Consider the following 17,707-nt stretch of genomic DNA (forward strand, 5'->3'; position numbering starts at 1 on the left):
TTCCTCTTTTCTGCTTTTCAGACCATCTGCTCTGGGCTGGCAGATCCAAGATACTGGTTCATTTTTCAGCAGCCTTGAGGAGGGAGAGATGTTTATTCCATTTGCCCAGCAGGGCTCCTGGCTGCCCACAGCTTTCCAGAATTATGAGCTCGTACTTTATTAACTAGAGCCCAAGTCCAGGCCACGGTCAGCAGCATCAGTGGTTTAATAAACAATCTCCTAAGTGAATAGCAGTTCTCATTTACAGGGTGCTTTCACAAAGAATTGATGATTTATTTTCCTTGCCTGTAGCTCAACAGGGGCTGTGACACCACTCCTTTCCAGGGAGGAGCTAAGTAAAGGCGAAACCTCCAGGGACCTTTAGTCCTCACAGCTGAGGATGCCATAGGCTTGAGGTCAGGGCTGAGAGCTTACATTATCCCCAAATACAGGGGCACCACAGTGTGAAGTGTGTTCCTTCCCCTTGACCGTGTCCCCTCATAGAACCATGTCAGTCCAGGAAGGACCCTCATCGTCAGGGCTCTCAGCTCTTTGGAGGCTTATGATGGGCTGTGCTCTCATATGACAGTGATATATAATTCAAAAACTTAAAAATGAGATACAAAACTGTGAGTGTAGGGACTTCTCTGGCAGTCCAGTGGTTAAGACTCTGTGCTCCCAATGCAGGGGACATGGGTTCAATCCGGAGAACTAAGATCCCACATACTGCACAGTGTGGCCTAAAAAAAAGAAAAAGAGAGAAAGAAAAAGAAAAGCCCTGTAAGTGCAATAAGATCTCCACAATTTAAAAAAAAAAAAAAAGGCCTGGAAAAATCTGAAAGGAAATAGAAATATTAACATATTAATTCATATTTTCCCTGAGGGATGGGACTAGGGTGATTTTTATTTCCTCCTTTATATTTTTTTTCCCTAGCTCCCAAATTTTCTTTTTCATTTTTTATAATCAAGAAGAAAAATACCATATAAAGGAAAATAATGTCCCTGCCAACTGTAATGCCATGTGATTTTGTAAAACAAGAAATGGGCCAATGGTGAGGATAGGGAAGGAGAAGCCTGGCCATTGATGGTGCGGAAAGAGGTGAGGCACAGTCAAGGTTGGGTTCCAGGTGAGTTCCCAGTTTTTCTTCCCCAAGAGGGGAAGACAGTTTTCTTTGAGTCACAGTGTAACAAGTTCAGTCTCCAGCCCCGCGGGCTACCTCTTAACTCTAAGAATTCACTTGTGGTGACAGACGAGGACAAGTCGTCAGGCTGATGACTTCACACAGGGCTCTCAGGAAGGTACAACCATGGTCACCTCCAGGCAGCGAAAGATAAACAACTCCCGGGTGTGAGGCAGAAATTCCCTATCAGTTGCTGACCCTGGGCACAGTCTCTGCTGCTAGGCATGACCCAGGAGCTGGATTGAAGCAGCTTCCCTGCTTATGCAGGGTGGAGTGGCCGTGTGATGGGGAACTTGGTGCAGAGCTGGTGGCCCGAAGGATCTGGGCATTAAAAGCAGGAGAAGTGCAGCACCATTAACCCAGCAGTGGGTGGAGAACCTGGGTGACTTCCACAGGTGTCTGGGTCTCACTGCTCTTTATTTTTTTTTTTTAATTAATTTATGTTTTGGCCATGCAGGGCTTCCCTGATGGCTCGGTTGGTAAAGAATCTGCCTGCAATACAGGAGACCCAGGTTCAATCCCTGGGTCGGGAAGATCCCCTGGAGAAAGGAATGGCTACCCACTCCAGTATTCTTGGCAGGATAATTCCATGGATGGCAGAGCCTGGCAGGCTACAGTCCATGGGGTCACAGTCGGACACAACTGAGTGACTAACACTTTCACTTTGGGCTTCTCTGTGGCTCAGACGGTAAAGAATCTGCCTGCAGTGCAGGAGACCTGGGTTCGATCCCTGGGTTGGGAAGATCCCCTAGAGGAAGAAATGGCAACCCACTCCAGTGTTCTTGCCTGGATCTTACTTCCCTGACTAGGGATCAAACCCGCATCAGGGAAGCATAGAGTCTTAAGCACTGGACAGCCAGGGAAATCCCTGGGTCTCATTGTTCTTGACCTGACATCATCCCAGCTTGTTCTGAGCCTCCCTGAAGGAATATTGGGGATGTTGGAAGTGGGCAGCTCCTGCCCATGTGTTCCCAGCGAGGCAGGGCTGAGCAGGGACACCCAGAAGACACTGGGCTATGGCTGGTATGTCTGTACCCATCCCGGGCCTCCTTCCCTCTACCTCCTGGACAAGTGGGGGAGTGACCTCTTTCCTGGCCTTGATTGGATGGTGCCGTGGTCACACCCAACATCAGCCAAGGAACAATGGGCAGCACCCAGCCTGTTTATCTTGGCACTGTCACCAGCTGGCTCTTGGCGTGACCGTGAGGTCAGGGCGGAGAGAAAGGAGACAGCATGGGCTGCTTGTCTGAGCACCTGAGCATAAGTATCCTTCCCACCTGGAGCAAGTAGAGAAAGTTCTAGTGATGTGGACGGACTCCCGAAGCTGGTGCATCCCACTGTGGGCAGCCGTTTGGAAGTGAAAGCTGGGCTCCAAACACCTGGGAAACCAAAGCATAACCCTCCCCTACTATGGGGGTTAATCCTGAGACTGCCAGCCAGATGTGATAGGCTTCCCTGGTGGTCATCTGCTCGTGGTGGCTCATGGTGAAGCATCTGCTTGCCATGCAGAAGACCTGGGTTCGATCCCTGAGTCGAGACGATCTCCTGGAAAAGGAAATGGCAACCCACTCCAATATTCTTGCCTGGAAAGCCCCATGGACAGAGGAGTTCACGGGGTTTCAAAGAGTCGGACCCAACCGCGGGGCTAACACACACTCCAGCCAGGTCTGAGGAAGGGACTGGCAGATATTTCTGAGAACCTTGCAGTGTTCACACCTCTTTCTTTCTCACTGTTTGGGTTCCTCTCCACCCTCGGTTGTCTGATGGGGCCCATCTCAGGGCTGGAGCAGAGGCCCCAGGGGAAGCAATGAGGATGTCTTTACCTTCTGGGGGACACTGAAGGGAGCCCAGGGATGCTGGCTCAGCCTAGGTGCTCAAGGAGGAAGGAAGTCCGAGGCTGAGCACCCACCTTTGCATTGTGAAAGCTGAGCTGGCGATGGTTCTGGCTGAGCTGCTGGCTACTGGACCTCCCCAGAGTGGGCCCCAGAAGCTGACATGAATCGATGGAGGCCGGCTGGCAGCCTGTAGGAAACTAGGGCAGCTCCATCCCCAGAGGTCTGGTGGGAGGCTCCAGCTGCTGGCTCTTCCACTCCTCCTTTTCTGCTCCTCAGCCTCCCATCCTGGGGAGCTTCCACCCATGCCCCCCACCCCCTCCAATGCCTTATTTATTTGTTTTTCAGGCTTATAAAAGGCTTTATTAATGCATAATTCACATACCGTACAATTCCGTTTTCCCAGGTGGCACTAGTGGTAAAGAATGCACCTGCCAATGCGGGAGATGCAAGAGATGAGGTTTCGATCCCTGGGTTGGAAAGATCCCCTGGAGGAGGAAATGGCAACCCACTCCAGTATTCTTCCCGGGAGAATCCCATGGACAGAGGAGCCTGGTGAGCTACAGTCCATGGTGTCGCCAAGAGTCAGACACGACCGAGCGACCGAGCATGAACACCATACAGGTCACTCATTTGAAGTGTTCATTCATACATGTGCAGCCATGACCTCTGTTGATTTTAGAACACTTTCGAGGCTTTGAGAAGAAATCCGCCATCCCCGAGCTATCCTCCTCGTTCAGCAACAAACTGTCCAAGTGCCTCCACTGAGGGGAGTGATGCAGAGGCTTCGGGTATCTTTAAACCTAGATTGAAAGACGGACCTAGAAAGGGCAGTGCTCTGTGGCTCGAGTCTGGTAGCTTGAACAATGTGTTGTGAAAATTCCATGGTTTTGATTATTGCTTACTCTTTGTTTGATTTGGCTTGGGCCACATGCCCCTGAGGCCACGCCAGCCATTCATGAAAGGTGGTTTTCAGGTCCTCGCTGGAGCTGCCCCACTGCGTGACCTGGTTTAGAGCCGGGTGGGGGGTGGCCCTGGGTGCGTTGGCCTCTGAGGCAGCAGAGGAAGCCGGAATTCACTTTTCCCTACCGTGCTCCCACAGGACATGTCCTCTGAGTGGCTCCACCAGTCCCCTAGAACACTGTGGAACATAGCAATGCACTTTACAGTTGATTATCGTTAATTAATGAACCATACAACCCCACCCCTTAAGGAACCACCCAGACATTCTACACGTCTCCCTGGTGTGGACGCATGCACCCACACACACACACACACGTGCACCCACACGCACAGACATGGTGCCAAGGGCAGCACACACATGTAAGAGCCAACACAAGCCAGAGAGCTCCCTGGTGGGAACGGGGGCAGCTGCTGCCCGTGAAGTCTGGGACCATCTGTTCTTCCTGTCCGTCCAGAGAGGCCTCCAGTGGGGCCTCCCTCCCCCGCAGGGTCCAGCTCAGCTAACCAGATGGAAGGTCTGATTTGCACAAAGAAGGCCTCTTTCAGAGTCCACGCCTTTGGAAAATACCCAGAGACTGAGACGGTCTGGGGAGAGAGGTCAGGGCTGCTCGCCGTAGAGTGGGGGAGAGTTTTTCCCCGTGGGGCTGCCGGGTATCTGCTCTGCTGCTTATCTTCCTCCCTGCCCTGGGCCTCCTGCCCTCACCCCACCCGGGCTCCTAACTGCGTGTGACCCCGTGGGAGGGCAGAGGGGTGACCCAGCAGAGGGACTGTGAGGTGGCCAGTGGGCTGGGATAGGAGGGCCAGGACGGCCTGCAGTGCCTTGAGACTGAAGGGAAGCCACCTCACCCGCCATGACTGTGGCCCTTGCATATCCCTGATCTTGGACATCACCCCCTGCCAAGAGCCCCTTACAGCATGCCATGTCATCCTGTGAGCTCACTCCCTGGGGGACAGACTGATCCACCTGGTGTCCTGTTTCTTAGGCACCCCCAACTATGCCCCAGCTGGCTGGCCTTTCCCTTCATCATCACCCCAGGGAACAGGTACCCAAGACTGGAAAGGCTGCAGGAGCTGGGGACCTCTGGGAAGCGTGGACCTGAGAACAGGCGGGTCCCTGCTCTGCCCAGGTCGAGTGACCAGCAAACCGCTCTTCCACTGAGCCCCTGCCCCAGGATCCAGAGCCAGACCTGGGCAGGGTGGATGGCTGGTGATGGCAGAGAATGTTACAGGGGAAGAGGGCTGACCTGGTGCTTCCTGAGGCTGGCGTGATCCTCCTCAACTCCCAGGTCTGCTCCTGAGCGCTGATTGTCATCAACAGAGGGTTTTCCTTCTGACCATGGAGACTGATTTCCTTGAGCCAGTCTGCTTTGTCACCTTGGCTTTGAGCAGTGTGTGAATGTCAGGAAGGAGGTGGCTATCACATCCTTGTTCCTCTCTTCCTGATACTGGAGATAGTTTGGGGAGACGGCCCTGAACTCAGCCTTGGGTTCTTGGCTTCTTAAAGTGTATCAGGCTGTGATTTTGACTCTTGATTCCAGCATCTCTCTGCCAGTGATCATTGGGGTGACCTTAGACAAGTCACATTACCTCTTTGGGCTGTAGGGAGTTTGGGAGGGGTCCCAGATCAGGAGTGGCTCTTGGACAAGACTTAGGGTCTTGATTTCTTTTGGGATTAGCCATTTTCCGCTGATGACATGATGGGTATGAAATGGTACTACCTCCTGGGAAAAGAGAAAAATCTATCATATAGTAGCAGCACCTGCTATGTGCCTGGCATCGTGCTAAGCACTTTCGTTGCTCTAGTTTGTTTGAGTCTCAAATTCCTCCGAGGCAGAGGATCCCCACTCCCACCCTGTAGGGGAGGGAGAGTGTCCGTCACTCAGTCAGGTCCAACTGTTTGGAACCCTATGGACTGTAGCCTGCCAGGCTCCTCTGTCCATGGAATTCTCCAGGCAAGAATACTGGAGTGAGTTTCCATTCCCTTCTCCAGGGGATCTTCCTGATCCAGGGTTCAAACCCAGGTTTCCTGGATTGCAGGCATATCCTTTACCGTCTGAGCCACTGGAGGCCCAGAAGTTAAATGATGCTCCTGAGGCAGGTGTGGGTGCAAGGACTGTTCTTGACCATGAGGCTTGACAGCCCCTTGCAGCTTTGTCTTTGATCTTTGGAGCTGGAAGGTGTCTTAAAGACAGGCCTGCATGACTGATTCACAAGTGCGGAGCTCAGAGTGGAGGGGTAGGGTGGGGCCTGCAGTCCTAGGGTGGGGCCTGGAACTCAGGACCCTCTTGTCCCCACGAACCCTGAGGGCGCCTCCCCCAGGAATCGTCTGGCTCCATAGCTGAGAATGCGCCCTTTGTGCCAGCACAATCTCTGATGATCTGCCCTGAAAGCCCCGATTGTCACTGTGAGTGTGGAGCCGGGCTGCCCACACTCCCGCCCCGTCCCTTCCCGCTGTGGGGCCTTTTGTGCTCCTGGATCTCGGCACAACAGCCGGGCTGTTGATCCCGAAGGCCCAGCGTGACTGGGAGAGGGTGGCCTGCCAGCACCCTTCCCGGTGGGGATTGTCCTAGCCCGAGAGGGAGGTGGGCCCTGCCGTCTGGGTCAGAGCACTGCAGCGACAGAGAGAGACCCGGAGGGAAGTCAGGACACCGGGTTTCCAGGCCTGGCTGGGCCCCTAACCAGAGCTGACACCTGCTCGGTGGCCTGGGAAGAGTCAATCTCCCTCTCTGGGCCTCTTCATTTGTAAAAGACAAGCTTATATAAGAAAGAAGAGTGGAGAGGGGGCTGGAGGGCAAAGGGAAGGGTCCAGTGCAGGCCTGTCTTTAGCAGTAGAAGGAGCGCCTGGGCAGCCAGGCCCCAGCCCTGGCCTGGTTCCTTCGGAACGGTGTCCCCCAGGCAAGCCCTCGCCCTCTGGGGGCCTGGGTTGTCTGATCTGTAAAGGAAGGGGGTGCATCATTCCTGCCTCTGATGGGCGCTGGGGACGTGGAGAGGGTGCTTGTGCAGGGAGGTCATGGGGGGATGGAGGTGCTCTGCAGGTCGTGGCGGGGAGGCTACCTGGGCAGGTGGACTCTCTGGTTCAATCCTGACTTCTGGGAGATCTCGGGTTGGACCCTGGGGTTGTGTGCTCTTCCTCCTTTATAATTTCTCCGTCTACATAGACCATCGACTTTCTGAATGACAATATTCGAAGAGGAATTGAAAACTACTATGATGATCTGGACTTCAAAAACATCATGGATTTTGTTCAGAAGGAGGTGAGTGAGGTGCTCGGGCCCCCCACGTCCTTTGCCCTGCTCCCGCCCCCCTGCCCCCAACTTGGGACCCTGCTCAAGAGGGTGGGGGTGAGGGGTCAAGTGGCTTATCCACCCCCACGTGGCTGGCCAAGCTGGGAGCTGAGGGTGGGCCATGGACAGCCGCCAAGGGTGGGGATGCCAGGGCATGCCTGGCCCAGAATATACTTGCCCTGCCTATTCCTTTCCAGTTACACAAACCCTCCCCTTCTAGAAAAAAAAAAGAACAAGGTCAGAGGGAGCTACAAACCACGTGGCAGAGTCTCAGGGTGCCCCTCTTCAGTGGGCAAAGAATCTTCTTTGAGGTGGGAGCGACCTCCAAGCCATCCAGTTCAAAGTTCCCTCTGCCGAGCCCCTTCAGGGGCAGGGAGCTCACCCCCTTGCAAAATCAAGGACAGCCCTGATGGGGAGAGAGCTCTTCCCCGGTTCCATTTCCCCCTGCACTGGGGAACAGAGCAAGTCTTCTCCTTTTCTCCGACGGCACTTCTTTGAATGTGATGATTGTCATCCGTCCTTCCCACGGTCCACCCAAGTCTGCGGGTGTAACAGTAGCAGCAGTGCCTGCTGCTGCCCTCGGGGGCTTCTACGCACCCATCTCACTTAGTCCTGAGCCTCAGGTTCCACTCCTGCCCCAGCGGGGTACTGATGGTCCCCTCTGCTTAGTGTCGCTGTGAGATTTGCCTGAATTTATTTCAGAGGTTAGAACAGGGCCAGGCATGTGGTGAGACTCAGTCAGCGTCTGTCTGTCCTCCTAGGTGAGGATGAGTGGAGTTTTAGAGCTGAGGGCCTCCTCAGCCCTGGCAGCGCCTCTTGGGACATGACCTTGGGGGCGTCAGCTGACCTGATCCCCGTGATAGCCCTCAGTGGGGGACCAACCTCTCCTTGCACCCGGGGCCATCCGTAGTGGCCACTCCCTTGGCTCAGGCCTTCTTTGTAGTCATAACAGGTGCAGCCTCTGGGAGGCCGTTCTCTGCCAGGGATGCGCCTGCCAGCTCTAGCCATCGGGTGGGGCGAGATGTTTTTATTGGAACCAACCTTCGGCTGGCTTGTGAATTTCATTTCTCCCAGGGTGGAATGGCGGGGTGACTCATGCTCACTGGGCACCTGCTTGGGGCCAGGTCCTGTGCGGAGTGCTTCCCGCTTGGCTTATCTTTGTCCTTAGCTCAGCTGTGCAAGGCTGGCATTGCTTTTCCTGCTTTATAGTTGAGCCTCTGAGGCCCAGAGAGGCTGATTGACTTGCCCAGAGTCACACAGCGTGGAGTGGTAGTATGAGGATTTGAACGCTGGCCTGTCGGATGGCAAAGTAAATGCTCTTTGCATTGCACCCCCAGAGGCGCTTCCTGGTCCCCTAGACTGATAGCCTGAAAGGCTCTATGGAGACTCTGGAAGGGCATCTGCTCTGATCATATCACTCCCCTGGTTAAACCCTCCAGTAACTTCCTGTCACTAAGGATACTATCCCCGTTCCCTGCTTATTCTGGCTGACAAAGCTTTCATGGTCTGACCTCAACCCATCTTGCTCAGTCTGCTCCAGGTATGCCTGCTGCTGAAATATCGATACAATGAACTCATCTCCCCGTGTGGGGTCTTGGCGTGTCTTGACTGGTTTTTTCCTGTTGTTCATATTTCCGATTAAATGAGATCTCCTCAGGCCTTTCCCGACCTCCTGCCTCCTTCCCCCGCTTGAGATCTTCTCAGGCCTTTCCCGACCTCCTGCCTCCTTCCCCCACTTGCCGCATCCCTGGTACCCAGCTCTACCTCCGCCCTTTTCACGTGATGCTTCCTCTCCATCTCCCTCAGGGCTGTGGCGCTCTCCCTCCCCCTTGGTTTTCGGGCACACAGAGCAATGCCCAGCACACAGCAGAGCCCAGTGGAGTAACTGCTTCCCCCGGGCACTGGCATCTGTACGGGGGACACGCAGGGCAGAGTTCGGCCAAGGGGAAGATGACGCCAGCTGCGCCATCACTTCAGTCCTGAGCCCCGGCCAGGGTGTGTGTGTGTGCCCCTTTGCTAAGGGTGGGGCAGGCAGAGCTGGCTGGTGAGGAGGTCAGCGTGGTTCAGGGGCCCCTGGATTGAGGGGCTCCCCTAGAATCCTAGTCTCTGGGGCTTTAAAGGCCAGGTCCTGGGGTGGGAGCACCTGCACTGGGGATGTGAAGATGGAGTCCGGTTGGCAAGGACCACCCACTATCCCACCAAAAGGCTACCCAGCCTTGGCTTGCATGCCTCCCCAGTAACGGGGTGCTCACTGCCTCCTGGGCCACTCTTCTGCTTTTGTTGAGCTCTGACCTGTAACGATGCCTCACATGCTCCCCATAATGCTCCCGACCTGGGTGATCCGCGTCATAAATCACGTCATCCCCTGGCTGGGCCCCTCTCTGCTGTCTGCCCCGGGGGCCTTGATGGTGATGGCAGCTCTCTTCCCCACTTGCTTCCTCCCTCAGTTTAAGTGCTGTGGCGGGGAAGACTACCGAGATTGGAGCAAAAACCAGTACCACGACTGCAGTGCCCCTGGACCCCTGGCCTGTGGGGTGCCCTACACCTGCTGCTTCAGAAACACGGTACCCACTGCTCCTGGGGCCTCCTGGCTGGTCAAACGCTTCTCTCACCTTTCAGGACAGGGGCGGTGGGGCTGGCTAGAGGGGTAGGCAGGAGGTGATGGTCCTTGCCGAGGCTTCCTGAGCCTCAAGGGCTACTGAATGTGGTGAATCTGGGGGTAGAGGATGGGGAAGACTTGTCTTATTAGTAACGGTTGTTGATATCTATTGAGCACTTACCACGTGGTGGCCTGTTCTAGGTTCTTTAGTTGTTTTAACTCATTAAGTCCTTTCAACAACCCTGTGAGGTAGGTATGGTTATTTTACCCACTATACAGATGAGAAAACTGAGGCACCAAAAGGTGAGGTTCTTGACTCAAGGTTGATAGAGCTAGGATGAAATTCAGGCAGTTGTTGTCAGAGCCGAGCCCTGGACTACTGTGCACACCAGGCGAAGAGTGGGAGAGAGTCCAGGCCGGGGGGCTGAGCAGGGTGGCCGGCTTGGCAGCCATAGCCGGGGGCCAGGGCAGGGCCTGCACTTTGAACGTTGCTGGTGGACTTTGGGCTTGACGTCCTGGTGACCATTAGCAACGAGGTGCTTGGAAGCAGCCTGGTGATGTAAATGCCAGCCTCTGCCTCTCCCCGGAGGGGTCCTCTGATCTCTGTTACCCGCTCGGCCACTTGGGAGGCTGCCCTGAGCCGTCACTGCTAATAAATGAGAGGCTTGGTCAATCCTGTGTTTGACTAATGTGTCCAAAAGCTGCCTGGTTTCTGGCTTGGAATGAGGCGGGGAGTTTTGCAATTACTCATGCCTTGAAGAGTCATGGAAAATTTCTCTTCTGACGTCTCCACCATTCTGTGCCCACTCCTGGATTCTGTAAACTGAGCAGCTGCTGGTGGGGCGGGGGCCTCACCCATGACTCAGGGAGCCAGTGCCAAGCGCATGAGCCCTAAAAAGGCTGGGCCAGGAGGGGAGGTTTGTTTGGAAGTTGGAGCTGCCATTTTAGGGTAGCTCTTTGTGCAGGGGGAGTGCTGAGGAGGAGCCCAGGGTTTTCAGAGAGGCCTGGGGGTGGGGGCAGGGGTGACCCTGAACTTCGTCATCCAAGGCAGTGGCACCTGAAATGTCCAAGTTGCGACGTGAAAGCCCAACGTGCATTCGTTCATTCATTCATTCATTCAACAGGTATTTACTGAGGACCAGCCAGATGCAGTTCTATGTTCTAAGGATATAGGAAACACATAGAGAACTCTCTGCCCACATGGCGCTGACATTCTTTCTAGTGGAGAAAACTAATAAGAAAAATAAATAAGTAAAAGAGATAATATTCTAAGAGATGATAAATTCTAAGGAGAACAATAAAGCTGGGGCATGGACTTGCCCATAGATACTGAGAAGGTTGGTTCTCAGTAAAACCCTGAAAGAAGTGAGGGAGTAAGCCATGCTATCTGGGGATGGGAATTCCTGGCAGAGAGAAGAGCAAGTGCAAAGGCCCTGAGGTGGGACCTGCCCTTGTGAATTTAAGAAACAGCACAGAGACCAGCTCCAGTGTGGCTGGAGCAGAGTGAGCTTGGGGGAGGATAGTTGTAGATGAAGTCAGAGGTCATGGGTATCCTGAAGATCATGATCAGGACTTTGGTTCCCTTGAGTGACAAGAAGTCAAGTGACAGGGCTTTAGTGGACGGGTAGCAGATCTTCCTTAGGCTTCACCAGCACCACCCTGTCTGCTGTGGAGGCAGAGGTGACATGGGCAGTCTGGTTAGGGGCTAGTGCAGTGATCCCAGTGTCTCAGCCAAGGCTGTCTGAAAAGTGGGCTCTGAGATGCTGGTTAGTGAGCAGGAAGCTTAGTAGGAGGTGTGCTCAGAATTGACACCTGTAAGGGAGGGGATAGAAGCTGGGCTGGGCAGAGGGAGAGGTTGAGCAATGATGCACTGTCAGTGGGGTCCTCAGCCGAATTCACGGGAATGTCCTGGGATGATCCTGCAGAGTTGTCCCATATTGGGGTGAGATGGGCAGACCTTCATACCTCCACATTCAGCAGGCATTACATGAGTTTAGTGTTTCACCCAGGAAGGGACTTGCTGACTTATTTAGCAGAAAAAGAGAATCAATAGGATGTGTGTGTGTGTGTGTAAAGAGATTTATTATAAGAAATTGATTCACAGAATTATGGAGACAGGCAAGTTCCAAGATCTGCAGAGTTAGTCAACAAGCAGGAGCCCCAGGAGAGCCAATGGTTTACTTCCAGCCTGAGTCCACAGGCCTAAGAACCAGGAGAGCTGATGATGTAGTTCCTGTTTGAGGCTGGCAGCCTCAGGGCCCAGGAAGAGCTCATGTTTCAGTTCAGGTTTGAAATCAGACAGGAAGAATTTTTCCTTACTTGGGGGAAGGGTAGCCTTTTTGTTCTATTAAGGCCTTCAACTGATTGGATGAGGCCCACCCACATTAGGGAGAGCAATCTGCTTTACTCGGCCTACTGATTTTAATGTTAATTTCATTTTAAAAAATGCCCAGAATAATGTTTGCCTAGATATCTATGTCAGTTCCCCTCCACCTCTGGGGCCTAGAGAAGAGTTTTTTGGCTCCAGGTGTAAGGGAGGCCTCTGTCATAGCATGTCTGTTCCCCAAGGGCAGGAGCTGTGGTTCTGCCTGCAGGTCTGGAAGCAGCACAGTGAAGAGTAAAGTTATTCTTGTCACCTTCTTACGTATTATACAGTTTACTTATTTATTACGTTCATTGCCTATCTCCCTTCCTAGAATAAAAGTTCCATGAAGGCAAGGATCTTATTTTGTTCTTTTGTATTCCCAACACCTAGAACAGAGAATGGTACATAACTGATGCTCAATATCTGTTCAGTAATGATTGAATGAGTGAACAAATAAGGCAGGAAGCACCTGATCCCATCGTGCCCTCATACATCTACTACCCAGGCTGGACCTTCTCCGCTGGGGTCATGTTTATGGCTTGGAGGGGCCACTGATGCTGACTGACGTGAGGTGGATCCTGGGTGTTTTGGAGTCTGAGGGTTGCTGGGGGACAGCCTAGACTGAAGGAGGTTATTTTGCCCACACATCAAACCTTAACATTTAGACTGATCTAGATGATGTCTGAGGTTCAACCCATGCTTTTAGAAAGAGTAACAGCCCTCCTTGCCTTCCAGGGTCTGGGTTCAAGGTCAGTCCAGCCAGCATGCCCTGCCCTTGGACAATCATTTTATGTATATATCTCACTTTATATTCAAAACATCCCCATGGGGTACATTCAGAGATTATAACTGCTTTATTGAAGAGTCCAGGGAACCCAGCCATTCATTCATTCAACAAATCCTTATTGAGTGCCTCCAAGTGCCTGCCCCTCAGCGCCACACCTCAGGTTGGTCACAGAGCTCCGAGGTGGCAGAGCAGGGCCTGGACCGGGCAGCGTGATGCCAGAGCCCACACCGGCCACTCTGTGCTCCTCCATCCCTGCTGGCTCCTGGGGCACTCTGATCCCACAGTAGCTGTCACTTAGATGTGGACGGGTAGGACATTGAGCTCTTTCTCACCTTCTAGAAAGCAGAGGAGACTCCACAAGGGCTCAGGCTGTGATGGGAAGGGCCCCTGCCAGCCCTGTGACCTAGGTTAGCTGGGAAGAGATTTGATGAGCCCAGGGCCAACCACAACTTCCACTGTGCCCAGATTAGTCAGCAGCTGGAAGCTCCTGAAGGCAGCTCTCTTCCCGGGCAGGAGGTTGAGCAGCCCTACTGGCGGGTGGCAGTCTGCAGGGGCCGGGAAGTGTGGTCAGAGGCCTGGCCTTGCCCTCAGGTAAACCCCAGCTGGCCAGGGGCCTGGCTGTGGTCTGGGATTTTCTTTCACAAGAGCCAACAGACTGGGAGCAACCTAGTCCTGACCTCAGCACATGACCATCTCAGCAAAGTGAGGCTCTGGCAATGCAACAGAAGAGTCTGGGCTCCTAGGCTGCCACTGGTGGAGCAGTGGGTCTCCCACCCAAGAGCCACAGAACCGGTCTTCCCACCTTTTTTCCCTGGGCATTTCTTGGATCCAGAAGAAGATGCAGACTTGAACCAGGCAGCTGGGATGGGAATCTCAGCTCCATTCATACTGGATGGTGCAACTCTCTATGCCTCAGTTTTTTCATCTGTAAAATGGGGGCATGGGGGGTTGCTAAATAAGTGTCTTCTGCAGTAATCACCATGTAAGTGTTAGCTAATACACATTTCTGTTTCAGACAGAAGTTGTCAACACCATGTGTGGCTACAAAACTATCGACAAGGAGGTAATATCTTTGAAATCTCTTTTCCCCAGAAAGGCTGCTCTTCCTGTTCCATCCCCAGGGTGATCAGAGGGGCTTCCAGGGGTGAGGCTCCTGGCTGTTGAGATCTCCCAACATTCCTGGCTGTGAACAGGAGCCAGGGACTGCCCACGTTTTTTGCCCCTATCTAGACACAGCAGGCAGCCCACTCCGGTACTCTTGCCTGGGAAATCCCATGGACGGAGGAGCCTGGTGGGCTGCAGTCCATGGCGTCTCCAAGAGTTAGGCACGACTGAGCGGCTTCACTTTCACTTTTCACTTTCATGCATTGGAGAAGGAAATGGCAACCCACTCCAGTGTTCTTGCCTGGAGAATCCCAGGGACAGGGGAGCCTGGTGGGCTGCCATCTATGGGGCCGCACAGAGTCGGACACGACTGAAGTGACTTAGCAGCAGAAGCAGACACAGAAGGACTTGAGGAGCCAGGAATCCCCCCATGTTGGGAGAAGCTGGCTGCCAGAGTTGATTGAGCAGCTAATGTGTGAGGCCACCATGCCCTTGTCAGCACCCCCGTGTGTCCCCATGCCCAGCTGCGTTCACCAGCCTGCCTCTGCCCTTGGAGCTGCCAGTTTGCAGATACACACTGGCTCCCTCAGCCTGGGACACAGAAGTCCCTGGCAGAAGACAGTCTTTGGCTGGTACCTCCTGGGTCAGCTTCCTGGGCATTTCTCCTGGACTTGGAGAGAAGATGGGGTTGTGCTGAGAAGGGAGCTAAAAATAATGAGGACTTGAGATGGCCTCTGACCATTGGGTCTCAAAGTGAGGTTCCCAGACCAGCAGCAACAGCAGCCCCAAGGAGCTTGTTAAAAATGTGCACTCTTGGGGTGGGGCCAGTGGGTGACTCTGACAAATATCTGAGATGCTGAACCACAGACCAGCAGTGGTTCTCCAAACATGGGACCCAACGACTAGTTTTTATAATAAACACTTGGTAATGCCCTATTTGGGCTTCCCAGGTGGGACTAGTGATAAATAACTCGCTTGCCAATTCAGGAGATGTAAGAGATGCGAGTTCGATCCCTGAGTCAGGAAGATCCTCTGGAGGAGGACATGGCAACCCACTCCAGTATTCTTGCCTGGAGAATCCCATGGACAGAGGAGCCTGGCGAGCTACAGTCCATGGGATCACAGAGTCAGGCACCACTGAGGTGACTTAGCATACGCAATGCCCTATTGTTACTTGTTATTCCAAAATGACACTCACAGATAATAAAACCTACCTACCTATACACCTAATTCCAAAACAAGTGGCATAATGATTTGAGATAAGTGAAAGTGAAAGTCGCTCAGTCTTTTCCGACTCTTTGTGACCCCATGCACTATACAGTCCATGAAATTCTCCAGGCCAGAATACGGAAGTGGGTAGCCTTTCCCTTCTCCAGGGGATCTTCCCAACCCAGGGATCGAACCCAGGTCTCCTGCATTGCAGGCAGATTCTTTACTGGCTGAGCCACAAGGGAAGCCCACGAATACTGGAGTGGGCAGCCTATCCCTTCTCCAGTGTATCTTCCCAACCCAGGAATGGAACTGGGGTCTCCTGCACTGCAGGTGGATTCTTTACCAACTGAGCTATGAGGGAAGCCCCTGATTTGAGATAAAGGAGAAATAAGATGAAATGATTTATAACCATATACTGTATTTCAACATGTACACGCTTAGGTTCTAGATAGAAACAGCAGAAGACAGCAAAGTTGATCAGGTGTTTGCACTGCCAGGGGCTTCTGTTACCTAGGAGGGGTGTTGTGTGGGCAACTTGCATAGCATGGGCATATCTTTTGCCATGGACATGGTTTTAAAATGGTGAACAATTCTTGATAAAGTTCCGAACAAAATCGAATATAATTATTCCTTAGTTTACCTATTTCTGTAGAATTCAATGTATAGTAAAGCCAAGCAGAGAACACTGGTTTTTATGTCCCTGGAGTTAGGCTTTGTGCTCAGATAATTATAGATGAGCTATCACCCATCCAGATGCCTGGGGGACATCTAAGAGGCAGGTAGTCTGGGTGGCTGTCCCTCGAGAAGGAGTGCCCTGAGCTCTGGAGTCCTTCAGTCCCCCCCCCCCGCCAATCTCTGTGACAAGCATAAGGGCCACCACAATGTCAGCAGGCTCTCTAGGGAACAGTACTGCCTGTTGAAAGCCTTCCGTGGTAGCTCAGCTGGTAAAGAATTAGCCCACAATGCGGGAGACCTGGGTTTGATCCCTGTGTTGGGAAGATCCCTTGGAAAAGGGGACGGCTACCCACTCCAGTATTGTGGCCTGGAGAACCCCATGGACAGGAGCTTGGCAGTCCAGGGGGTCGCGAAGAGTCAAACAGGACTGAGCGACTTTCACTTTCTGTTGAGACCCTGTGGTTTAGAATCAACTTCTCAGGTTGCATATGAGAAACTGAGGCCCGGAGAGGCTGAGGGATTCGCCTGGGCCTGGGATGAGTGGCAAGAGTTGGGACTGGGGCTGCCAGGCGGGTGCTCAGCCAGGCTCCTCCCCGCAGCGCCTGAGTGTGCATAACATCATCTACGTGCGGGGCTGCACCAACGCCGTGCTCATCTGGTTCACGGACAACTACACCATCATGGCGGGCCTCCTGCTGGGCATCCTGCTCCCCCAGGTGGGCTGGTCCCCCCTCCCCCAGGGAGGGGAGCAGGGGTGGGCCGGGATGGGGTGGGCCGGGATGCTGCGTGGCTTGGCGATTACACAGTGCAGAGCAGGGACAAAACTAGGGTGAAGAGGGCTTGGGTATGCTGGGCTCAGACAGCGAGGGCCGGGGGGCTGGAAAGAGGGCGAATGGCCCAGACAGTGAGTGATACCCACCTGGCGCCTTCTCCTCAGTTCCTGGGAGTACTGCTGACATTCCTGTACATCACCCGGGTGGAGGACATCATCACGGAGCACTCTGTCACCGACGGGCTCCTGGGGCCTGGCGTCAAGCCCGGCGTGGAGGCGGCAGGCACGGGGTGCTGCATGTGTTACCCCATTTAGGGCCGCGGCCTGGGCATCGGCTCCAGAAGAACTGCGACAGAACAGCTCTGCTGAGGCCGTCGGGGGGCGGGCGGGGGCCCGGACAGGCCTGTGGCTCCTTCTCCATTCTCGGCGCTGACCAAAGCCCCGGCTGTGTCTGCTCAGGGCTCCCAGACTGCTGCGTGTCGGGAGGCAGAGCCACTCCCCAGCTGCGGGACGCTGCCTGCCCACCCTGCTGGGCGTGGGGAACCGGGCGCCCCTTCTCCAGGCTCTGGCCGCTGGGAAGGGGGAGCTCAGTGCTGGGCTTCAGGCCCACTTCATTTCTGGTAGTGCCTTGGCCTTGGGGTTTGGGCCCTTGAAGGCAGTTTTGTACTGACTTGTAGCCAGGGAGCGAGGAGAAACACGTGCCCCGTGGTGAAGGAGGGGAGGGGTGCAGTCCCCGGGTCCCTGTCCTTCAGCCTCACCCTTGAGGCCTGGGTGGGCCTGTTTCTCAGCCTCCCAGGTGCCTTGAGCCCTCCCCAGGGCTGCTGCTTTGCTGACCTGTTTTTTTACATGATTTTTGTAACATTCATTTTGTACACAGTTAATAGGACTTTCCGACTAATCAAAGCTGCCCCCTTAGTCTTCCCCCTCAAGCCAGTTCATTAATCAGACAATAAA

The 17,707-nt window shown here is 53.8% G+C and overlaps 1 protein-coding gene across 2 annotated transcripts in view; it reads left to right on the top strand.

Moving 5' to 3' along the window:
• TSPAN15 (tetraspanin 15) overlaps nt 1-17,707 on the top strand; it is a 54,291-nt gene extending 36,584 nt beyond the window's left edge. For both annotated transcript variants that reach the window (XM_065922492.1, XM_065922493.1), the window contains 5 exons: nt 7,114-7,209; nt 9,687-9,803; nt 14,006-14,053; nt 16,581-16,697; nt 16,919-17,707. In XM_065922492.1, coding sequence (XP_065778564.1) covers nt 7,114-7,209; nt 9,687-9,803; nt 14,006-14,053; nt 16,581-16,697; nt 16,919-17,068 — 528 coding nt within the window. In that variant the 3' untranslated portion in view covers nt 17,069-17,707. The remainder of the gene's footprint in view (nt 1-7,113; nt 7,210-9,686; nt 9,804-14,005; nt 14,054-16,580; nt 16,698-16,918) is intronic.

This window comes from Muntiacus reevesi, chromosome 2 (assembly GCF_963930625.1).
Source record: "Muntiacus reevesi chromosome 2, mMunRee1.1, whole genome shotgun sequence".
Taxonomy (NCBI): domain Eukaryota; kingdom Metazoa; phylum Chordata; class Mammalia; order Artiodactyla; family Cervidae; genus Muntiacus; species Muntiacus reevesi.